The 23,763-nt window shown below is 36.9% G+C and overlaps 3 protein-coding genes across 6 annotated transcripts; all 3 read right to left on the reverse strand.

The window, feature by feature from the left end:
* Positions 1 to 1,179: 1,179 nt before the first annotated feature.
* LOC141841497 (14 kDa zinc-binding protein-like) lies at positions 1,180 to 4,700 on the reverse strand. The gene is made up of 5 exons (XM_074729672.1): positions 4,546 to 4,700; positions 3,315 to 3,372; positions 2,235 to 2,324; positions 1,660 to 1,777; positions 1,180 to 1,576 (listed from the first exon to the last, which is right to left on the reverse strand). The coding sequence occupies exons 1-5, from the start codon at positions 4,680 to 4,682 to the stop codon at positions 1,509 to 1,511; spliced, it is 471 nt and encodes a 156-aa protein (XP_074585773.1). The 5' UTR covers positions 4,683 to 4,700; the 3' UTR covers positions 1,180 to 1,508.
* Positions 4,701 to 5,127: 427 nt separating this feature from the next.
* LOC141840474 (transcription factor GAMYB-like) lies at positions 5,128 to 11,468 on the reverse strand. Of its 2 annotated transcripts, XM_074728468.1 has the most exons (5): positions 11,381 to 11,468; positions 10,019 to 10,394; positions 5,840 to 6,818; positions 5,618 to 5,707; positions 5,128 to 5,524 (listed from the first exon to the last, which is right to left on the reverse strand). In XM_074728468.1, exons 2-5 carry the CDS (start codon positions 10,382 to 10,384, stop codon positions 5,436 to 5,438), a joined length of 1,524 nt encoding a protein of 507 aa, XP_074584569.1. In that variant the 5' UTR covers positions 10,385 to 10,394; positions 11,381 to 11,468; the 3' UTR covers positions 5,128 to 5,435. The 2 variants fall into 2 exon arrangements, with proteins under 2 accessions (XP_074584569.1, XP_074584568.1); XM_074728467.1 differs by having other exon boundaries at positions 5,128 to 5,707.
* A 2,994-nt stretch (positions 11,469 to 14,462) lies between these two features.
* On the reverse strand, positions 14,463 to 23,663 carry LOC141840380 (glutamine--fructose-6-phosphate aminotransferase [isomerizing] 1-like). 3 transcript variants are annotated; one of them, XM_074728354.1, is made up of 10 exons: positions 23,495 to 23,663; positions 22,570 to 22,678; positions 20,278 to 20,423; positions 19,342 to 19,506; positions 16,286 to 16,553; positions 15,904 to 16,154; positions 15,716 to 15,830; positions 15,372 to 15,627; positions 15,127 to 15,295; positions 14,463 to 14,756 (listed from the first exon to the last, which is right to left on the reverse strand). In XM_074728354.1, exons 1-10 carry the CDS (start codon positions 23,654 to 23,656, stop codon positions 14,673 to 14,675), a joined length of 1,725 nt encoding a protein of 574 aa, XP_074584455.1. In that variant the 5' UTR covers positions 23,657 to 23,663; the 3' UTR covers positions 14,463 to 14,672. The 3 variants fall into 3 exon arrangements, with proteins under 3 accessions (XP_074584455.1, XP_074584454.1, XP_074584456.1); XM_074728353.1 differs by having other exon boundaries at positions 16,232 to 16,553; XM_074728355.1 differs by lacking the exon at positions 23,495 to 23,663 and adding an exon at positions 22,764 to 22,940 and having other exon boundaries at positions 16,232 to 16,553.
* Positions 23,664 to 23,763: the final 100 nt, after the last annotated feature.

Here is a 23,763-nt window from a genome sequence, read left to right on the forward strand (position 1 = left end):
GCTGGGCTCGCTCCTCTCCGCCCTGATGCCCTACTGCAACCCGCCGCAGCGCCGGTTCCCGCTCGACAAGGGCCAGCCGCCGCCGTGGTGGCCGACCATGGAGGAGAAGTGGTGGCCGGAGACGGGGATGCCCAAGGACGCCAGTCCGCCGCCTTACAAGAAGCCGCATGACCTGAAGAAGGCGTGGAAGGTCAGCGCGCTGATCGCAGTCATCAAGCACTTGATGCCCGACTTCGAGAAGATCCAACGCCTCGTGGAGAAGAGCAAGGGACTGCAGGACAAGATCACGGCCAAGGAGATCGAGATTCTCCACGCCGTCATGAGGCACGAGCTCAAGAAGTGCTTCGACGAGGAGGACAATCAACTACAGCAGGCCTCTAATCAGCAGCAGACGCAGCACTCCCTGGCCATGAAGGTCAACGGCCTTCCCCTTCCCCTTCCCTGTCAGATATCTTACAGCCATGAAATCCAACTCCACGACAACTGTGGATATCTAATTCGCCATGCTCTGTCCTCTGTAGCTTCGACCGATTCCTACGTCGGAGGTAGCGCCGCCATCGCACACCAAGTAATGTCGACTAGCTGCATTACTAACGTGAATCTGTTCCAGCGGAGTTTGAGCCTGCAGCAGCAGCAGCCCAGTTCTTGTGTTCTGGTGGAGAAGAAACCTGAGTTTAATGGCTCCGTCGTGAATGGTGTGATCGGAACAGGTTCTGAATTGGAATTTGAATTGGCGAGGAGTGCAGTCTTTGATCATGACCCAGCTGAAGGCGTTGGTGAGAATGTAGTTGAGCCTCCTGAGGTGTTCCCAATCTTGGAGCAGGCTCTGCTCTTCGAGCCTACTTACGGACAGGATCTTGAAGTCTGCATGGATATGGATATGGATATGGATATGGATGTGGATGATCACTTTTGCTCCTTTACTCGATCAGATTATGCGCCGCCGAAGCTGGAGGATTTTTCTGACTGGTGCAAGGATTTATGATGTTTTTTGCTGAAAACAATCAACTGATATAGCAAACAAAGTCACAAGAATGACAACATAGTATAGCAACTTTAAGGTTAATGAATTTTTGTTATATGAAATATACTTAAAGAGTGCAAGTAGGATTAAAGAACTTTTCTTGATATAAATTTAACCGTCTAATGAATATGGAAGTCTCGCCACAAACAAATATGTGAAAGGTTGGCTCAACTGATCCCGGGGCACAATATATCTCTGATTGATATATTGTGATGAATTCAGGTAAAAGAAGATAAGAATAGTTCGCTGCCATATGTTAAGGTGGTGCAACTGTTCCATTCACATATAATAAGCATAACCTAGCAAACAAGCAACTTTTGTTCGAAGGGATCCAGATGCGGATGTGTATTATTTATGCTATTACACATCCATTTTGAGGCCCCATCAAGAGCTAATTGAACTGTTGAAATGTATCAGAAGTTCCATACCATGGGATGCTCACCCAATTGCATCATGCCATAACAATGACATTGCGGAAAGGAAACTAACCAGGAGGCCAATTCATTTGGCGTCCACCAAGAAGATGGATATGAAGATGAAACACAGATTGACCTGAGGAAACATAGCAGGATCAGAGGAATGATGAAGCTTTTAAAGCATGTTGTTTACCAAGAATACATGGGATAAGCGCTAACATCCTTTAGGTCCATCATTGATCACAATCCTAAAGCCATCATTAAGCCCTTCTTGCTTTGCAATAAGTTTGGTGACATAAAGCAGATAGCCAAGAATCTCAGTGTGCCTCTCTTCTGCCTGTGAAAAGTAATTACAAAAGATAAGATCAAATTAATTATTTCAAAACAGGAATGATGAGATGAGCAAACTTGATGCGATGAACATCCACACCCAGTGAGTGCATAGATAATTTCAAATGTAGAGGAACTCAACTAGAGACAACTAAACACGAGAATGAAGTAGGGGGTGATGATTTATCCTATCAGCAAAAATATTAATTTGTTCTCCTAGCACGAAAAGTATTATAATTAATATTGAACAGCTTGAAAAGTATTATAATTAGTAGTATCGAACTGGAGTTTACCCTAAGATATATCTGAACTTGAATTGTTGGATGTAAATCTAAGGGGTGTGTGTGTGTGTTTGTGTGTGTATATATATATATATATATTATATGTTTTCATTGAGCAAACAATTATTAAAAAAGCAAAATATTACACTGGTTTACCAAATATTATATGAAACAAAGAGGCACCTTAGAAATCCCAGTCAATCCATCTTTAAGTTTTGGAATGATTACTATATGTTTTGGTGCTTGGGGTGATACATCTCTAAAGGCAAGTACCTGATACAAAAGAAACTTGAATATTCAAATAACCAAACAAAATTTGAATCATTTTGGACAAAATGACTAACGGTCAATTAGATGCGCCTCTTATTGAACATATAAAAAAACAGTTTACAGTTAGGACTGTTGTAAATATGAAGAACAAGATGATCATAACACAGTAAGTTCAATTTGTGTTGAAGAGAAAGCCGTGGGTATGGCCTTCATCATTCTTCAGATTTGGATTTCAATCAATACAGCAAATAATGCTAAAGAGAAAGCTTCTTATAGATTAAAAATATAACAAAAAAACATGTATAACGACTGCTTTATCATAAATCCTGATAAAAACATTTTCCTAACTACTGACTACTGACCAAGCAAAAATCAAGTCATACATAGTCAAAGTATCCTAAGCAATCTAAAAAAGCAGTCCCAAGCTTTATATTTGACTACATGTTGATCTTGAGAGACTAAGAGACATTTCTTAGGGAATGTAGCGCTTGTATGTACCTTTCTTGCAAGGTTACAGAACATGGCTCGTGCACACAAAATGCAAGGTAAGAGTGTGTACAATTGACCCAATGCACGGTAAGGCTTCGTGCACCAGGTTGTCCTTTATACCAAATGCACCACTAGTGGAGTATCTCTTAATAGTTATGTATATTTCAAGAAACTCTCATCTCAAGACATGGGACTAAAGAGTCGAATTTTTCCTCTGTCTCAAGGATTAGCTGCTGGATGAGAGAACAGAGTATGTAGATCCCATAATTTCTTCACGAGTTCATCAACAATTTTGTGTGCATAAATCAGAAATTCACAAATTAATATAATCAGTTATGCTGATGCAAACACACAAAATGGTAATTGATCGTCATAAATTATGTAAATTTGCATTTATATTGAAAAACAATCACATGAGAGCAAATACAAAAAATGTGTGCAAAATCTATGGACTTCAAGAATGAAAAAAAAATGGATAGAGTGACTTTGAACATAATGAAGTACCTTGTCATCCTCATAAACCACTTTGGCAGGGATTTCCTTTTTTATGATTTTGTCAAAGCTGCAGAAAAACAACTAGGATAGCAATCAGATAAGCAGTATTATAAACACTAATATGAACTCTACTAAAAGCATAAGAAGGATAACAAAAACCATACAAGAGATGTGTAAGTATATGATTTACGACGAAATAAAACTAAAAGGCATGCTATTTAGTTGTGAACAAACATTATTAAATATGACATTGATATTATATTAAGTAGGAGCTTAGACTCCAAGTTGAACAAACAGTTCTCAAATGAATCATCATGGGTTTCTTAGTAACTGAAATCATGTATGAACAAACAATCTACAATTTGTTACAATCCCAACTATAATAAGTGTACAATAAGTTAAAAAAATGCATTTGCCATCATAGCATTATTAGATTTTTATATCCCAAGGAAGACCCAAAAGAAACTAGTTAATATTAAACAAAATGATAAAGATGACAAGAATTTGAGTTTGATGTAGGGGACATGTAATTTTCTGGTCCAACCATGCTATTATACTGCTACCCCTTCTCTCTGTTTGCTGCAGATCTCCTAATCCTGCTCCTCTTCCTCTTATTCTTTCCTCTTCCTCTTATTCTTTCCTCTTCTCTCTTTGCATTTTTTTACTGCCCAGATTTCCCCACCAAAAGATCTCACGATCCTTTTCCCCAAATCCCCTCTTGAACCTTCTATTGGATAGCCACTTTGCTCCTCTGGAACCCAACTGCATCCCCTGCCTACCCCCTTTTATCTCTCGATCTTTCTAATACCTAATTTAACAGGTTAAGGGGAACCGCTGCATCAATTCGACAATCTTGTACATGTAACAAGACAATCACTTCATACAAAAATACCATTTCCACCCAATATAATATAGAATTAAGGAAACGTAGGATGATACAGACAAGGCAAACATTTTTCTTTTCAAATAAAAGGAAAACAGAAGAAAATAGGAAAGCCGATATCCTTTGAAACCTTCTTCTCAGGAGTCAAGTCAACTACCCTCGCCTCACCCCCAATCCACTACGCACCATCAGCCGAAATCACAAGAATAAAGGCGATCATAGATCCACAGAAAATCAGAAAATTGCAATTCTAATAGTCCACAAAAACCAAGTTACAGCACAAGCATCATCTAATGTCTCAGTGAACCAACAAGAAAACTAAGATTAGAAAGATTGGAGTGAGGGCAGATGGGTCACATGGTAGGCCCATCCGAAGGGGTTGCAGCGAGAGCGGCGTCCTTCTCGGAGGAAGCCATCAGAGGAGGCGGTGGAGACTGGAAGTGCGCAGACAAAACTCCAATTCTGCCGCTAGTTTTCCGGTCGTCCCAATCCATAGCCCGTCGTTTCCATGGTTTCGGCTGGAGCAAATATTTGGATGGGTAATTTATCAATGACGCCCTTGATTTTTCCCTACTCACCAAATCCGACCATCTTTCCTATTTTTTACTCAATTTTTTTTCAATCTTTCCTATTTTTTATTATTATTTTAAATAAATCTAAATATTCTCACTTTTTTTATAAAAAGTAGAATCCGCCACCTTAGCGGCTCCACGACCATCTGTGACACGTAAATCGGCCCTACAATTAATCACGACGCAGAAGGATATTGTTGCTTCGAGATCACTGCCACAAGGTGTGTTTCAAGGAGAAAACATAATACTAATACCTACACCAAGCACAGTAAGTTCACAAATGTTCAAGAAAACATACAATACAATGTTTATAAACAGAGGTTCAAAGATGTAATCACACCATTGCCGAGATCACTTTATACTCGAACAAAATTAGAAACTTAATTGTATATTTTCCACTCCAGCTACAAATTATTATTGATATGGTCTTACATGACAAAATAAGACTCATATAGCAGGTCTTATGATTTGTTGTAGACATTAAAATGCACATCAACACAAACTGTTTTTAATCCTGTCATTTAGGACACTGGCTTCCATCAGAACTAAAACCCAAATAGGAACACAATAAAATGGAACAGAAGCAATGTATTTCTCTCGGAAATAAACCAAACGCCATCTCATAGTAACACCTCAAAGAAATCAAGGCATTTGACATGGATGAGGCATTTTATTTCACTGGTACGCATCGAGTCCAACTCCCTGGGATAGAGAAGGTGTTCCAACAGGTACAGTTTTGTAGCTGCTGCACAAATCTTGGCGGCCTAACAACAATGTTGCAAGGGAGTCATTCAGGACAGAGTACTCTTTGACATGACAAGAATCATATTCAAGCCAAACTGAACCGAGTAGAGAACCTGGCCTCGAGAAATCTACAGACAATGAAGTGCCTCTCTCCCGAACTTTATGACTAGAAAAAATTTCAGTTGCCATCATGTTGTCCGAACCTGCAGAAATCATCTAATAGTTAACTGTCAAATGGCCTCAGTCAAAGAAACTAAACAGAAAGCAAAGCAATTCCCATGCACTTGTAAACAATGACAAGGAAGAAAAACAATGCAGGTATGAAGTACAATTACTTGAAAGAACGTTAGAATGTGGAAACTCATCTACAGAACCGTTGCTGATCAGAGAGGTGCTTGAACTGAAGACACCAGCAGATCGACTCAAAGAAGAAATAGGGGGGTTACTTTGGCTTTCCAACTTTGTCTCATTGACACTTTCTGACTCTAGATCTAATGCATCCACATTGTTCATTATGATGGATGGTTCTTTCTTTGTGTTACTTATTGTTTGCGCTTCATGTACCAATGCTTCCAGTAGACCACTTCGCCTTGGTGAAACACAGTCAGATTGCAATGAAATAGTTTCTGATGGAGAGTTACCCAAAGCATCAGTTGCTTCTAGAGTGGATGAACATAAAGGCCAGTAACTGTCCTCAGTTTCTACACATTGGAATGAAGGGAGCTCCAAATCCAAAGTCCCAAGAATAGGACCAGGAGCAGAAAATACACCATTTAGAAGGGCATTGCTACCAGGGATTGCTCCTCCAAAATGTTGTAGGTTCTTCTTTCTGGGATCAGGATCACAGGGATAACCTAATATAGAAGTCAGTTGTTTTCCCGTAGGCTCTAGGACCATATATGCAAAAGTAGAATGCCCATCAGAGATACCACCAGGGATAGCAGGGTATAGCTTTTCAGAGTGCTTCATATAACTCAATGTTGAATTCCCGAAGGTATTGTTCTGGGGTTCAAAACTCTGACTGAGTAAGCTATTAACATTTATATCTGAGAAAGGTGAAGCACTATATAGAGACCCATGGGTAGCATTGAAGTTGTTCAGTACAGTATCAGGAATTTCAAAATTGCTTCCTTGAAAGTGATCATTGGCCTGTTTGTCACTTAACATATATTCACTGGAATTCTTGTATTGCTGGTTTTCCTCAGAAACTGGATAGCATATATTAGGGGGGTATAGAGGCAAACCAGCACGTTGGCGTCTTTTTATTCTTGTATTCCAGTAGTTTTTTATTTCATTATCAGTTCGGCCAGGCATCTGAAAAGAATTAAAATGAACTACATGTTTTTAAAAAGACTATATCTCAATGAGGAAACTGTAAGCAAAATTAACATATACAGCTAACAGAGATCCAAAAAATCATAAATCTATAAAGCATGCAAGTGTCCAGGAGAACAGCAGTGACATATACAATTCTTTAACGCCAATTTCTTGTCAATTCTCTTTAACCATATTAGAGCAAGAGGCCCCAGGTTCAAATGACAAATATTATCTCATTGGTTGATAAGCAAGATTTGAGCTAGTTGAATCAAGTATGCCCAGCCACCCATGAATGGGGAGTATATATGTTGGTCCCTGTTCTAATAGCTCAAGGTTATTAGATAAGTCATTAGCTAACCAACTTTCAAACCTGTCGACACCACTCAGAAGAAAGGAAGAGAAAAGTTAAAAACCCATCTGATGCCTCAGCACTTCCTCTTCCTGATAATTGCAGCCAAGGGTTCTGGTAACTAACTTTCACTGGCAAATTAACTAATTAGAGATTGTGAATCATTAACTATAGTTAAAACATTCCATTGAAAGATGTTAAAGGTAAATGGAGGATTTTATAATAATGCAAGGGGTTCCAAAAAGTAAGATGGAGAAAGAAGTCTGGAGAACAGGATTTTATTACAAAAGAAAGTCACAAGTTTGAGTATAGAAAATCCTTCAAGCCACAAAAGTCTGACTATATGAAAGTCCAAAGTTTAGGATGGTTTCAAGTTAATCAAGAACGAGAAGGATTAATTAATGGAAACCAGAAGAGAAAATATTGCATGAATATCATAACCTAAAGCAATTTAATATATAACATGTAATCATAATTTTTAAACTAGATGTAGGCAAACCTAACGTGTTGATGCTACATAGTCTAGCGAGGATTGAGAGTTTTATTATTGTACACAATGTGGGATGACCTTTATTAAGATAGCTTGGTTTTTCTGAGTGGATGTAGGATTAGGTTGAACTATGTTTAATTACTCTTGCATTGGTTCCTCTATCATTTGTGTTTATCAAAGAGCATATTCTCAATTGCAAACAATGTGTTTGGTGTATTATTTCTACTTCACGCAGCGGATAACTATCGGTTCCGTTGATTCACGCACAAATACTGGAAGCGATGTTCTAAACCCTATTGATTCTGTAGAATGTCAGGAGACAAACAACCAAACTCGACATTTGGGAAGAAACGGTGATTCCCCAATAACGTTCTCTCCCTCATCTGAATTTATTCGGTGATTGTTTTTGCATTGGACTGAACTTCCACTATTCCGATTCCCCAATAACGCTATCATCCTCTCTGTTACTTGATCCACAAACAGGTTACACCATTCGTAAATTATCTCTCGAAACCGTTGCTCCATATCACGATCAAAAGCGTAGTCGATGCGTTGTATTCTTGGAGGCATGATTCCACAAGATCAACTTGGCTCTGATACCAACTGACGCAGCGGATAACTATTGATTCCATTGATTCACGCACGAATACCGGAAGCGATCTTCTAAACCCTATTGATTCTATAGAATGCCAGGAGATAGGCAATCAAACTCGACGTTTAGGAAGAAACGGTGAGGCTGTAAATTCTTATTGATTAAAAACTATCCCAAAAATAATTAAACAAGTTTTTAAATAGACTCAAATGCTAACCCCTATAAAAGACAAAAATACCTCTAAACCCTAACTCGGCAAAATATAAAAAAATTAAAATTGCTTCTATTATTCCTACATCACTACTACAAGAGAAATATTGTCATGTAGATTCATTTCGCATTCTATATTCATCAATTTTGATGCACAAAGGACGACTAAAATTTCAAAGTAGCAAATAAGGGCATATAACATTTGAGGTTATTCTCAATTGCAAACAAGGTGTTTGGTGTATTATTTCTACTACAAGAGAAATATTGTCGTGTAGATTCATTTTGCATTCTAGGTTCACTAATTTTGATCTACACAGGACAACTAAAATTTCAAAGCAGCAAATAAGGGCATATAACATTCAAGGTTAAACCTACTAAAAATATGCTGACAATTGTTGATCTCAACTAGTGGTACTTCAACAACCTTAATGTAAACATGCAGGATCGCAGTTCATCTGCCTCAACGAGTTATAAGAGATTGCAAATTACCACATTTAAGGAGTGATGCAACTAGAACTTTGTAATGGATGGACAGATCAACATAAGAGACATATGCTTGTTCTCAGAATTAGCAGGTATTCAAAGAACATCATGAGGCTTTTTATCTGATATCTCGATGGTAGATCTAATTTCTCTTTATGGCAATTAAGGATGTCAATCATACCAGCACAACAAGTTCCATATTGGTACTCTTCTTAGCATAGAGATATTATTTATTAGAGAATTTCCTAGGCGATTGAGATGATGGAGCTGTCAATGCTATTAGATTGTGTCTTGCAATTATGTCATCCATATCATCGTTGTCAAAATCAACAAATCCTGATCAAAATGTTGAATTGGGATCAACAAAGCTCGATAATTGTTTTTCTCGAATAAAACAACCAGTTAAAACCCTTTGACTAGAGTCACCTATTTGGTAGAAATGGTTAGAATTGTGTTGGAGAAGAATGAATCAACCAAGATATCACCTACTTATATCGAGGCACAGTAGAACAATGAGAAAAAGGAGGAAATTTATCAAAAGGAGAAATTAGGAGGGAGAGCACACTAAAAAAATCAAATTCACAGAACTTGAAGGAGATAATCTTGTTACTTTGGTCACTTTAGTCTCAAACTTGAACTGGAATGATATGTGAACTTTGAAAAATAAAAAATATATATATATAAAATTACAAATAAAGAAAGAATGATCTAGAGATTCAGTAAAACATAAACTAATCTTAACAAATGGACAGGTACATATGATAAAGCTCAATGAAGGTTCATCTAAATGCAAATACCATGGAAATTGAAAAATAATACAGAATACAAAAAGGAACAGCATAAGTTTGCATAAAATGAAATCCTAATAAATTCTCCTGTCTACATCACCACTTTATTAACTTCTAGTGCTGCTGTACTTGAGAAAAAATTCCCATTAATCAAAAGGTATGTCAAAAAAATTATCCTGAGAATATCAGAAGACACAAAAACAAAAAATGATGGCAATAAACTAATAGCTTAATAAGACACAAAAACGAGAAATTTGTTATATCAGAAAGAATCTGAAGACTTACAAGTGCAGCCATACGAGCCCATTTGTTTCCCATTTTAGCATGGAGTTCAATTATCAATTGTTCCTCCTCTGGTGTAAAGGAACCTTTCTTTAAATTTGGCCTGAGATGATTAGCCCACCGTAGACGACAACTTTTGCCACATCGAGAGAGACCTGTGTGCTTCTGAACAGCATTCCAATTTCCTTCCCCATGTTTTTTAACATAATTCAACAAAATTGCATCCTCTGAAACTGTCCAAGGTCCCTTTTTCAGAACACGATTTCCTCCACTTAGTGAACTCAAGCTGCTGCCTTCTTCGATAGATGGTGAATCAATTGGGTTCTCTTGAATCCTTGTTTCCTCACTCTCATTTTGCATCTGATTCATTTTCTGTAACCTAAATACAGAAGTAGTCATGGATGTTTGAATATTTTCGTCAATGAAAGGGTGAACAGTAAATGAGTAGGAGCTAAATCACTTAAACTGTGTATGCAAATTGAAGAAACGGAAGGCTGAAGCAATAAATCTACAAAGAAAATGAGCAGAATCATGAGCAAAAAATAAGATTCCACTTTTAATACATCTAAAAATTATCTAAAATAACATAAGAGAAATTTTAAATTGATCAACAAGCAAACAGAAAGGGAGTAGATGCAAGGTCAATTAGCAGATCTAATTAGCTTTGTAAAGAAAAGAATTATTTTTTACTTTTTGCAAAATATATGAAACATTAATACATAAGTCTAGAATCCCATCCAAGCAACCAAAATTCAATTCCAAGTAAACACAGCCAAAAGGAAGGCCCGATGGTAAAAATAATTATCATTACAAGGCCTAAATTGAATTTCAGGATGAATCAGAAAGAAACCTAGAACTAGCGAACAATTGAGAACCGAAAAGAAAAACAATCAATCTTAGGTTCAGAGCAACAAATACTGGTGCCGCTAGCCATAAGAAGTCATCTTCAACACAAAAGAAACGAATTAAAGAACAATAACATCTAGCACAGGACAAAGTTCCCTAAAAATGATCAGTAAACAAACCGCAAGAAGAACGCAAATCGAGAAAGAAAACGGATGAACACTGATCCGAAAAATTTAAACTCAAATCCCATCGAAATCCTCAAATTTAAGCAAGAAAGAACCTTTCTAGGGGAAAATTGAAGAGAAGCAAAAAAATAAAAACGCTAAAACAAAACAGAGCTAGAATTTCAGACCCGAAACTGACAAAGAGCTCGTCAGAAAGCAACTCGAGTAACAAACACGACAGAGGTCGAACTAACCAACAGAAACCAACTCCAGAAACAAAGAACAAACGGCGCTAGCCAGAACGCTCAGACAAATTGGTGCACAGAGAGAGAGAGAGAGAGAGAGAAGTACTCACTTGGAAGGTAAAATTCGGGCAGGAAATTGACCTAATCCGCCGGAATAGTGATATGAGATCAAGGAAGAGGGAAATCGGAGGAACAAGCGACGAGAAGGCAGCGGAGGCAGAGCAGGGGCAGCATCGAAGGGGCGAATTGTCATATAAGCTCCGTCCGGAAAAGGGAAGCGACACGATTTTCCCAAAATAACCCTTCTAAAAAAAATAAAAGGGCCTTTCTTCTAAAAACCCCCATGTCTTTCCTAATTTCACAGCAGAAAGGTCCTATAAAAAGAAGAGTTTGGTAGTTTCTATTCAATTAAACTAGTTTTTTCATAAAATTAAACGATAAATGCAGATGATTAAGGGAGATAGAAAAATTAGGAAAGGTTTAAAGGAAGATGGATTTAATGAATGTTATTTATTTGGAGCTAGAGAATGAGGAAAGAAATAGACTTCTTTTCCTTGAACTAGAAAAAGAAGACTTCATTTCCTCCCTCTTTTAATTTATTTCTATTCTCTCTCTTAACTTCTACTTCAGTTCATTAATTTGTAAAATTTTTATTATTATTCTCTTAGTTTGTTTTGTTGTCAATGACCTACTAAGAAAGAACAATAGACAAGTAGTTCATGCCAAAATGATAGAACTTCTCTTTTAAGGTCAGAATCATCTGACAATGGGATCTTCTCTCATGTTTAAATCATTACGGTAGGAAAGCAAGGGTTGAATTAGTTACTGTATAATAGATATTGTTACAATGGATAATGATCGAATCTCGACAAAATCAAGAAAAATACCCTTCCTATAGTGGTCAATTAGTTTTTCAATTTACTTTTTTATATTTAGTCATGGAGTCAACCGTATATACAATTGCTAAGATGACGAATTTCACCTTTTGTTAGAATCTTTAAGTCATTATGATGCTATAGGAAAATAGAATTAAATTAGGAATAGAATGTGTTTGATATCCAAACCCTAAAAGCTTGAGGTTGTTAGGCCTTGTAGATCTTGAGTTGTGGAAATGTGAATAGTAGGAAGCCATATCTAGTATAGGTCCTGATGGTATTTGGGGTTATTATTATCGAGCATCTAGTCTCATGTTTCGAGCATTTTTGACCAGTCAATTTCCTTCCTTGAGTACTCAGTCTTCGTCTAGTGACGTCTCACTCGGACCTGAGATAGACGCTCAGAGTCTGCATCAAGAGCATTGGTGTTCAACCAACAACATCCCACTTGAATCCAAGATAGACACTCGGGGCATGTGTTCCCAAACACACAGTGTTTGACCAATAATGCCCCACTCTAGATGCTCGGGCCCTGTACTCCTGAACACTCGACGTTCGACCAATGACGGCCCACTTGGACCTGAGACACACACTCGGGGTCTGCGCTCTCAAACATTCGGTGTTCAACCAGCAACGTCCCACTGGACACTGACAGATGCTCGGAGCCTATGCTCCTGAGCACTCCATGTTTGACCAACAACCTCCCATTCAGACTTGGAAAAGACACTTGGGGTTTGCACTCTTGAGCACTCGGTGTTCGACGAGCAACGTCTCATTCGGACTCAAGACAGATGCTCTGGCCCTGCACTCCTAAGCACTCGACGTTCGACTAGCAAACACCCACCCTAGCAAAGCAACTTGCACACAAGGCGACACTGGGCCAATAGCTTGACTCTGTCAGAAGTACGGTTCAGCGACTGTCGCTCATGGTGCCCTAACCGCCCCTTAGATGGATAACTGACGGACACATGTCATCTTACGTGAAGATTTTCAAACATACGGTTCAACAGTGACCTCTTTTTCGACTCTCTCTCGCATCTCTGTGAAGGTAAATGAAGATATGTTTTTCTTCTCACATGTGAAGATAACTCTTCTTCATCACACACTCACATTCTCTCTCATATTCTGCGAGCCCCCTTTCTCGACTTAGTATTGATTTGATCGTCGGAGGAGTCATGCCGCCAACGCCAACCCACACGAATGGACTTTACTTTATAGGTGACCGGATCTTGGCCAACTAGGAGACGGTCATAGCTTCAACTCAAAGGGCATCAGAGAGAGGAGGAGCCGAGAGAGTGAAGAAGGACACCATCGGGCCCATAATGCCAAAGTCACCATAATTGAACCGTGAGTCAAGTAGGGAGCCTAAGAGATCGAGCTCGAGATAGAGCTTAAGGGTCTCAGAGCATAAAAGGAGGGAGGTCAGAAAGCTCAGAGTGCGGACCTAGTTGAAGAAGTCGGTTATCCATATGGGGAGATTGATCTTCTGATCTAAGGTCTCTCTGTATGCATCGTCATGTAATTTAGAATGTGTAGCTTTTGTATAAAACTATTCAGAAAATGATTTACCTTTTAGCATGCTTCTACCATATTGTTCAACTCCTCTCCATAGTTAAACTTTAGTTCTAATACACCAATTTAATCTTTAAACTGCAATAATAAAGACATGTAAGTAACTACGTTTTATCAATGTAGTAGTTTAAATAAATAAATAAAGTGGCCAAACAAGGAGTCAAAGTTCATGCGTCATCTCTCTGAATCTTCAACGGTCACAACAAAAATCTCTATATTTTAAACAGATGCCTTCCCTTCAAATTCTTATCTCTTTCGGACATTAGTACGACCACTTGCCATGCCAGACACTATCCCTTCCTGTTAGTGAGCCATCCATCATCACCATACCGATTAATGGCTGCCGACGCCGCCGCCGCCGCCTTGAATGTATAGCAGTGAAGAAGCTATCGAGTTGGGAGTGATTTTGAGGACAATGCAGGCACCGGTCAATTTGATTGATCCCTGCTGTTTTCAATGGAGCCATGCCATGCAGGCACGTGGTGATGTTGTCGGTTGCCTGCCATTGGATTTCCTTTCTGGTTGATGTGGATGCTGGCACGCAGCCAGAGTTTACACATTGCTTGGATGGATGAGGAAATTAAGTGTTAGGCTTGTTTGAGTCGACATGATGCGATGCGTCTCTGCTACTCATCGCCACGGCTCCCCAAGTCATGAGGTGAGCAATTTCATGCGCATTGGCACCAGCATTTATGAGAACCTTACCTTTGTCTTGTTGGGACAACTTGAGGGAAAATTAGCCCAATTGATTTCAACAGGAAAACTAACTTCAAGAATTAAACATCTTTTATGAACATAGCCAGACCCAGAACACTGAAGACGATGATGGTAACTAATTAATCTAGCGTAGAAATATACAAGTAAACCGAAGAACAAACATCTCTATGTAAAAATGACTCTGCGATAGTGTCCGAGAAAAGAAAAATCAGAGATAAAATTATCCTCCATTCATTGTTCATTGAGTCGTTACGCTTTTGGCGAGATTCCTTGGCTGGTCAACATCGAAGCCTCGCAGCACTGTTAGATGGTATGCTAGCAACTGAAACATGAAATTGTAAGAACATGTTTATACAATATGGATAAAGACAGTAGTATCACTTGATGCGATTGGATAGCATATCATCTTCTAATGCAAGCATAATAATATCAAAACCCAGCAAAATGTTCAACGTTTCTAAATCCCCATCAAAAGGAACAGTGTATCATCTTGTTTCCACATTAATGGTCAATCACTAGTGCTAATTTAACTTTAATTCTTGTTTCATTAGCAAAAAAATCTCCATCCAGCATCGCAAAATCAAATGTAAAGAAATGGACCTAACTAAAGCAATGGTAATTTATATTACTAGCAGTAAATGATTCAGATCAAAAGGAAACAAGTTAAGAGTTATAAGCTATGGACTTATTACCTGCAATGGAATTATGTTAATAACTGGTTGTAAGCAGTCAGCAACTCGAGGTACTTCAATGACTTTGCAAGATTCCACAGGTCTTACAGACGATGCATCTCCCTCTGAGCACATAATTATCAGACGCCCTTTACGTGCATGAAGTTGTTGAATTACTGACTGTTGCTTACTGATAGCAAGTAACAGACCAATTAGGAAATAGGCCTTTTCTAAGCATTATAACAAAAAATGGCAAACATACAAACCTGAAGCAAGCATCTCGTGTGGCAATGACAATGATGGGAAGTGTTTCATCCACTAAAGCCAGTGGACCATGTTTCATTTCACCAGCAAGCATGCCCTCACTATGCATGAGTGCAACTTCTTTCACTTTTAAAGCACCCTCCAAAGCAGTCGCATAGTTGTATCCTCTTCCAAACACAAGGAGAGACTGTGTATCTATCAGAGACTCGGCAAGATCCCTCATTTCACCATCAAGTTTCAGAACCTCTGAAACTTTGTCTGCGAGAAGACGAGAAAAGAAAAGGTGAGTAGTCTTCTGAACATCTTCCATAATCCTGTACAGAATGCCATGCAGGATAGAACATACTTGGTAGGTTTGAAAGATCATCTACTATAGATTGTCTTCTTGCTTGAGTTGATATCCTGTCAGCTCCAATAGCCAGTGCCATCATAGCCATGGCAACTATCTGACTTGTGTATGCCTGACAGAAAGAAAACATCAAGAACACAAAATATGCCACATTGGTCAAGGAAAATAAAATTGCTCACTCACACCTTTGTACTAGCAACACCAATCTCACATCCTGCATTGATATGAATACCGCAATGTGTTTTTCTAGCTATTGTACTACCAACAGTATTTGTTACACCGACACATAATGCCCCATTTGCCAATGCATATTCAAGAGCTAGGAGGGTATCAGCAGTTTCCCCAGACTGACTGACAAATACTGCTGTATCTTCCCTATATATTGGGCCTTGTCTGTCCTGTAAATCACTTGCCAGCTCCATGGTAACAGGGATACCTTTGAAAAGGATATTCCAATCAAAAAGACAATGACTATTTACCTTGTAGTCAAAAACAATGAAAACCAAGATTTACCAGACAATTCTTCAAATAACGATCTTGCAGCTAAAGCTGCATTATAACTTGTACCGCAACCAATGAAGATGATCCTTCTGCTGTGTCTGATTGTTTTCAGATGTTCCTTCAGTCCACCCAAAACAACACTATTATCTTTAAGTCTTCCCCTCATTGTAGTAGTTAAAGAATGTGGTTGCTCATATATTTCTTTCTGCATGAAGTGATCATAATTTCCTTTCTTTATTTGCTCAACTTCCATCTCAAGCACAGATAATGCTCGTTGTACAGATGCAGGCTTCTCTCTTCCATAATCAAACTTCAGTATTGATACACAACCATCCTGTAACAAAAAAACATCAGTACAATTACTCCACTAATTCAAATAACATTATAGCATACACACTATCATCAACTCAAATGAATTTACTGCTCTCAGTTTTGAAATGGAAGAGTACAAGGTATCACGTAGTAGATGTTGTATAGCCAAGCATACGTGTGGTTAATGATATAACACAAAAATAAAAACTAAAAACAATATTCTATATCTCCATGACACCAGTCACACAAATCTTAACCTGCCACTGAGTTAGCAAAGAAAAAACAAACTACAATTTTGTTTTTGATATTGGTTATATGCACCTTTTGTTCACTGCAAAAAAAAAAAAAAAAAAAGATACCATCATGAAAACAATCATTCTCTTCACATAAAGCAAACATAAACCATATTGCTTCGCATGAACATCTCTCTTACTGATGTTCTCACTGCAATTCTTATTTTATTCTTCATGGCATTACATACACTATTGTCTTTTTCTTTTGATGCTAATACTTGGTATTTTCACATTGGTCATTGAATCTATGCATCTTCAAACAAGTAGCATATCCAAAAGAGTTAATCAAGTGAGCATCACCTCCTTCAACCTGCAGGGCAACGCCTAGATCTAGTTCATGAAGCTAGTGAATGATCGACCAAGGCTAATGTGTGATCAGTTTAAGGGATATCACAACCTTTACTTTGGGGCATCTGAAAGATTCTAAATTTGGGAAACTGACCAAAGTTTATCAAACAGTGTGGTTTGTCAATATCAAAGGTCATTTGGAAGACTCCTTGCAAGATTTTTCTATTCTTTAGCCTAACCAAGACATTGAATTAACCCAGTTGTAGCAGCAGTAGTCCCACTTGTAAAGACTTGGGACACCATCCCTTTGTCAAAGACCCTACCTAAGCACAGATGGCAGAATGAAAAACAAAGGAGCTAGATTGTAATTGTAATGTGCCTTCTAACTTTAAAAAAAAATCCTGAAGCAATTGAAAATAACAAGCTAGAAGATGCTGGAACAAAGTGGAAATGAGAAGTTTTTAATCCCTTCTTCCATCCTACAGAACAAGCACCCTTCCATGATAGGGGTGACGTCAAGTGGCTATGGGGGAACATATGCATGGGAACAATGTCAATTGAAATTTCAATTCAGTTAATTAAAATTGAATGTGTGTCTACAATTCATTTGACTTCCTCTTCATCAACTGCCTCTTTTTGTATCTGTTTCTTCTTCTACATCCTCTTCTTTATCTCTTCAACATAAGTTTGCAGTCAACCCAACCCTCTTTATCAAACCAAGATCCCTTCTTGGGTCCTCCAGCAAGTTGTCACCCATAGATGTGATCCCAAAACCAGGAACCTAGCACATAGCCTTTTAGGTATAGTTTGTATGTGAGCATTTTAGCTGTCAGAAAGAGTGTAGATGTTTTTCACTGAAGTACAACATACATTTGTTTCAGCTAACAATAACTAGATACAGATTATTCACCATATAATATTTAGACCTACACCTTGTTTTTCAGACAGCGTGCTCCCTATCCTTGAGGCTCTTGCAATACCTACTTACTCCTACCCACTGCTGAAAAACCTCTCGGGCATTGGAGATTCGTTGAATTTCCCTAAGCAGTTTTGCTTATCTTAAATATGGTTCTATGTAATCTTCTTATTCTTCAAAGCTCAAAGGAAATTCAATTTAACATAAATTGATTGTGCTCAAAATAATCAACGATAGTTCTAAAGCTCAATATCTGGATATGTTAACTGACTCATAAGGATTAGGGCTAAGCAATTTGTTGCTCTTATTATTTGGATTTACATTTTTAAAACAAGGTGAATAAAACTGTACACGACCTCCATAAACTGTCACATTTTGATATGGTTTCTCCCCACTTATTTTGTTTTTTGTTATCAGGTTTTTTTGCATTGATTCTCAAGAATGTTACAGAAGCTTTTTCTCGCCTCAAGCTATGACAAAGAAAAAAAACAACTTCGCTCTCAACTAGCATTTTACAGATCATAAGGAAAAGCATCTATTAGCTGTCAGTTGTTTGTGAATGCCTTTAGAAATTGCTTTTCAGTTGTCATACATATCACTTCAATATGTTATCTCATACTATAGATATCAATATGCCTATTTAGTAATTACTGTGAACAATATTGTCTATTTAGTTTTCTGCTCGATTATCATTACTCTTCATTCATGACTCTTCTATCTACAAGACGCACTCAGCAACAACTAGAGTTCAAATGCATTAGGTTGAATTGACATATTTAGCTTAAAAACAGTTGATATACATTGACCTCATCATCCTAGTTAAAAATAAAGACCAATAATGATTTATATTATTATCATGAATGTCAATATTAATTTAAATTTAACAGATGACACATTTAACATGATGGAAGAGTGTTATGTGTCTATGTATGGAAATATACATGAATGATTTGTTTGAAAATACACAAAAATAGAGATTGAGATGTGTGATTAATTTTGTTGAAGACCCACATCATGTAGCCCATGATTAAACCACATTAGAGCACTTCAAACTGAAGGAAGCAATTTCTGTTTTATTTCCTTTAAACGTAACATTTATATGGTTCAAGAACATCAATAAGAAATGATTTAAGGAACTCGCAAAAAAGAAAAAAAAAACATCAGACTTAAGATGATAACCAATTCACTGGAAAGAAAGTGTAAGCATTGCTAAAAACAAGCAAGACAGCATTAAAAATGCAAATACAAAAGAGTTATAAAGTTAAAGTCAAACAAGAATAAAAACAAACAAATAGGAAAATGGGAGGCATTACCTTTATGTGTACAACCTCATTATCTTCAATAGCCAAGTAATTTTTTGTGTGTTCTACAATGGCACACAAGTCACTAGAGAAAAAAAGTTCTTTGGGCTTCTCATCTTTTGTGAGATCTTTTACATCGTGAAACAACTTTCCTCTAACTTTATCGTCAGCCAATTCCTGAAACAAATGCATTTCCATTAACATGAAGGGTTGTGTTCTAAAATGGAAAATATACGGGGAAAAAGCACAGAGCGATAAAATAGTATGAAGGTGACAGCAATGGAGTATTTTTTTTGTAAGTTGTCATTAACATGAAATGAGGCAAATGCTTGTATTGAGAAATACTAACAACAAATGTTTGATCTCCCCGGTTCTGTCCTAGGCTGCAGCTAAAGTCTAGAGATATACAACTTCTGTGTCCAAATCTTCAAGAACCCAGTTCTTGAATGATGATATGGCAAGTATCTAATACAATCCAAACAAATTCATTTAATACAGGTTTGAGACATCATCACCAAAACAAACTCTGCATCCACTAGATTTGCCGGTCCTGTATTCTGATGTGAGTTATTTAAGCATCATTAACACATTGGGTCTTTATGCTGTGTTCTTTAAGCATCATTTGCACATTGAGTATTTATATAATACTTATAAATGATCAACTCACCTTTCCCATAGATTGTCAACTTAAAGTCAAGATGATTAACACCATGCCTATAAACTTTTAACAAACTCCTACCAGCAGCTTCCTAGAGGAATGCGATCAGAAATACAAAGAATGCATTCTCTCCTTGTTAGTGTAATGCACTGGTGACTGTCTTGCATCCTTATTCTTTATCAACTTGAAAGCAATACAAAACAACAATAAACAGAATTGAATATGGTATAAAGTCATCCTTGAATTCATAAAACCACAACTTAAGAGCAAAGAGAACACTGAAGTCATACTTTCACACCCAAGATCAAAGTGCTACCACGCGTGCAAGCAATCAACTCATTTGGATAGTGTGCACTTTTAAATATAAGTGCAAATGCTCCTTCGAGTTGTCTCATGACTTCTGTAACAACTTGACTAAATGTGACAGTTTGTTCACCTGAAACAAAGCCATCAGAAGAAACATGTGAAAGATTCTCAATGGAATTTGTTAATATGATTGACATTAATTTTATGGAAGAAACCCATATATAGAACTCCTACATATATATCTAATGACAAAATCTATTGTGCTGAAAAAAAACATAATAACCCATTAAATATTAACTCTAATAATTGACATATTTGTTTAAGATATACTAAGGGTTTAATGCAGTGTTGTTTCAAAGTCACAGTAGCAGGTATGATGCTCTGATACAAACATCAATTGTGTATTTAGTGAGAAAGAGATCAAATTTTGAGATTACTATTATACTGCTTCCATCATTGCCTATCACATAGAATAGAACGTGCATATCCTTCATTATCTAGTTATCCACTGAACCCAATCCTTGATTGAAAACTCTTGTTGTCACTTCACCATCTATGGAAAAGAATGCAAATTTAACTAAAATTTGGTGATATCCATCCAATTAATGATACAATATAAAGGGTAACCCGATGCACGAAACTCCCCACTAGTGTGGGATCCTAGAGAATGGTTGGACCATATTGGATCTATTGTACGCAGTCTTACTTTGCATTTTGCAAGAGATTGTTTCTATGACTCGAACCCGTAACCTCAAGGTCACATGGCAACAACTTTACCGTTACACCAAGGCTCCCCTTCCAATTAATAAGACAATATAAGAAACATAAATTAATTAAATATGTATAAATATGAACATTAGATGCCACTTCTGTTTTGTATCTACAAGGATGAATTAATATAACCTCTCTGTGCTCTAGAGCATAAAGCAGAACAAATCAAGTAAACTTGTAGATCAAAAAGAACACATTCAATTACATTACAACATCATACTAGTAACTAGGTCAAGGTCATCACACCTTAAAAGATCAATGATCAAAAGCTATTATTGTTGCTATACCACACCTAAAATTAAAAAATAATATATGCACATCAAAATTAAAAAACTATCCTCCAAGGCAATTGCAATGCAACATATTACTTGCTAATCAAAAGATTAGAGGAAAAAATAGACCAATGAAGAGGTTACAAAAAATTGCATCATATTAAAGACTAGGTTCCTCTGATCACAATGGCTTGCTACAATCTCATTATTGACAATGTAGCAAAACTTTATGATGTAAACCAGTGGTTCAAACATGAATCTTTAGAAACCCATACTTTACTATGCCATAACAGATGCGATGGGGAAAGATGTCCTGTCAGAGCATCACAGAGGACCAAAGAGTCTAGCTATCAATTTATGAATGACACTGCATTGTCAAGCTATCATAATAATTAGATATATTTAATGAATAAACTGAAATATTTGGACTCTGTTTCTGATTTTAATTAATAACACATCCCTATTTTTCTGTATTGAATTTAATGAGCAAGATAAGACGGCTCATGGAGGAAATAAAGAAAAGTCAAAGACCAATTTAAATATCAACATGAATGAAAAACAAGTAGGATCAAGCACTGAGATTTAAGTGATTGAATAAAACGACAATGAGATTAATTGTGCCTCTTTTCCAACTCAAATGTGAAAAAAAAAAAACAAAATGCTTATAAAGACACTTACCTCATCCATTGCCCTTTAAAGTAACTTGCCAAAAAAACATGGAATAAACAAGGACTAAAGACAAAAAAAATTCAGATAAGATAATTAAAATCACTCGTATAAATTTGCATGAACTAAGATGTAATATCCAATCTAAATTAGCTGTACTCACTGCATTATGCCAAATACTAAAGTTGCAGTGATATTTGTGAAAACCGTGTTGAACAAACCTAAAGAAAATGCTTATAATAACAGTAAAAATGCCCAAAACATCACCTTAACACAGCTTATTACATTTCCATAATTTTCATTTCATCTGGGACCCTCAATTACATTTCCATAATTTTCATTTCACCTGGGACCCTCAATTACCAATCATGATCAAAATAAGTATCAAAAACAATCATCCTAAATTAAAATTCACATCAAATTTAAACAAAAAACTAAAAGTCAAATGATGCATGTTTCAAGAAACATATTATTTTCTAGTGTTACACATTCACCAAAATGCAGTAGTATATAGAGCTGCAGACATCTAGCATATTTGCAGAGACAACTAAGGAGATTAAGGTGTACCTTCCTCACGAGCTTTATCAAATACAAATTTTGCAAGCTTTGGAATAACTTCTGTATCAGTTTCTGACTCAAAGGTGAAGCCATGTCGAACTAGCGTTTCTTTTAAAACCTGAAACATTGAAAGGAAACACATTAAAGATTTATAATCAAGCATTGAGGTTTTTGTATAAAAACCATGTGTTTTTCTTCCATACCAACAGTATGGTTCCTGCAACTTACTGGGAAAAAATTGCAAAAAATCCTTAATCTTGATCACTTTAACAGAATAAATAAAAAAGTGCATCTGGTCAAACCATGAGGACTACCCATATTAGTTGGAATCATATGATTGCCATACAATACATTATAACACAAATACAAATTGATGTGTGACAATATATATGAACGAAAATTTGCAAAGATAATGATTATTCAACTCAAAGTAGTGGCTAACAATAGCGGAAGACTTAATAGTGGCTATACTATCACACGGGTACTTTCTATCAACTTGCCATGCCTAGGATTAGGTTCACACATTGTCAGGGCCAGTTTAAATGAGAAAACTGACACATTAACTGACCTCAAATGCTCAAGTCATAGTGAATAGGAGAACACTCATCTAATCTTATAAAACCTCTTTGTTAGCCCACAACTAAGTGGACTAAACTAGCATGTCATCATAATATGCCAATATCACTAGAGTTATAGACTTGCATTAGATGTAGCCAAGCCATAGCATCCAAATCTCTACTCAATCAACAACTTAATAGTTAATACATATTTTCTTAATTTAATTAAAGCCAACATGAAGAATGCTAATAGGACAAAAAAAATACATGTACAAGATGTGAGTTGCTTTAGTAGGATGTTCAGAGATCTAGAAAGAAGCAATGGAACAAAAAAGGAAATACAACATAATTCTAGGAAAAAAATATGCTAAATAGACCTCGTAATTAGTTATGATCCCATTATGAACAACCAAGAACTCATTCCATGTATCTGATGATTGTGGATGACTGTTTCTTGGAGATGGCACACCATGAGTAGCCCAACGAGTGTGAGCAATTCCAGCATGAACAGGAAAAGACTCTTCTAAATTTAGATCCATTGCATCCACCTCTACAAAAAATAATAATAATAATAAATAATTAGATAAAGAGAATTAACCACCGGTGCAAAGTGTTGAATATGCTTCGCGGTTAATATCATCTATAC

This window comes from Curcuma longa, chromosome 11 (genome assembly GCF_044706935.1).
Source record: "Curcuma longa cultivar G26 ecotype Majalengka, Jawa Barat chromosome 11, ITB_CL_G26_1.1, whole genome shotgun sequence".
Classification (NCBI taxonomy): Eukaryota; Viridiplantae; Streptophyta; class Magnoliopsida; order Zingiberales; family Zingiberaceae; genus Curcuma; species Curcuma longa.

Coding starts and splice junctions, on each gene's coding strand:
- LOC141841497 (XM_074729672.1), bottom strand. CDS start 4,682: ATGGATTGGGACGACCGGAAAACTAGCGGCAGAATTGGAGTTTTGTCT. Junction 3,373..4,545: donor CCTTCGGATGGGCCTACCAT/GTGACCCATCTG, acceptor GTTTTTCTGCAG/CTTTGACAAAATCATAAAAA. Junction 1,778..2,234: donor GATTGACTGGGATTTCTAAG/GTGCCTCTTTGT, acceptor TACTTTTCACAG/GCAGAAGAGAGGCACACTGA.
- LOC141840474 (XM_074728467.1), bottom strand. CDS start 10,384: ATGAATCAGATGCAAAATGAGAGTGAGGAAACAAGGATTCAAGAGAAC. Junction 6,819..10,018: donor GGGCTCGTATGGCTGCACTT/GTAAGTCTTCAG, acceptor AATTCTTTTCAG/ATGCCTGGCCGAACTGATAA. Junction 5,708..5,839: donor ACATTCTAACGTTCTTTCAA/GTAATTGTACTT, acceptor TGATTTCTGCAG/GTTCGGACAACATGATGGCA.
- LOC141840380 (XM_074728353.1), bottom strand. CDS start 23,656: ATGGATCTAAATTTAGAAGAGTCTTTTCCTGTTCATGCTGGAATTGCT. Junction 22,679..23,494: donor GGATCATAACTAATTACGAG/GTCTATTTAGCA, acceptor TCAATGTTTCAG/GTTTTAAAAGAAACGCTAGT. Junction 16,554..19,341: donor ATGAGGTTGTACACATAAAG/GTAATGCCTCCC, acceptor TTTTTGTTACAG/GATGGTTGTGTATCAATACT.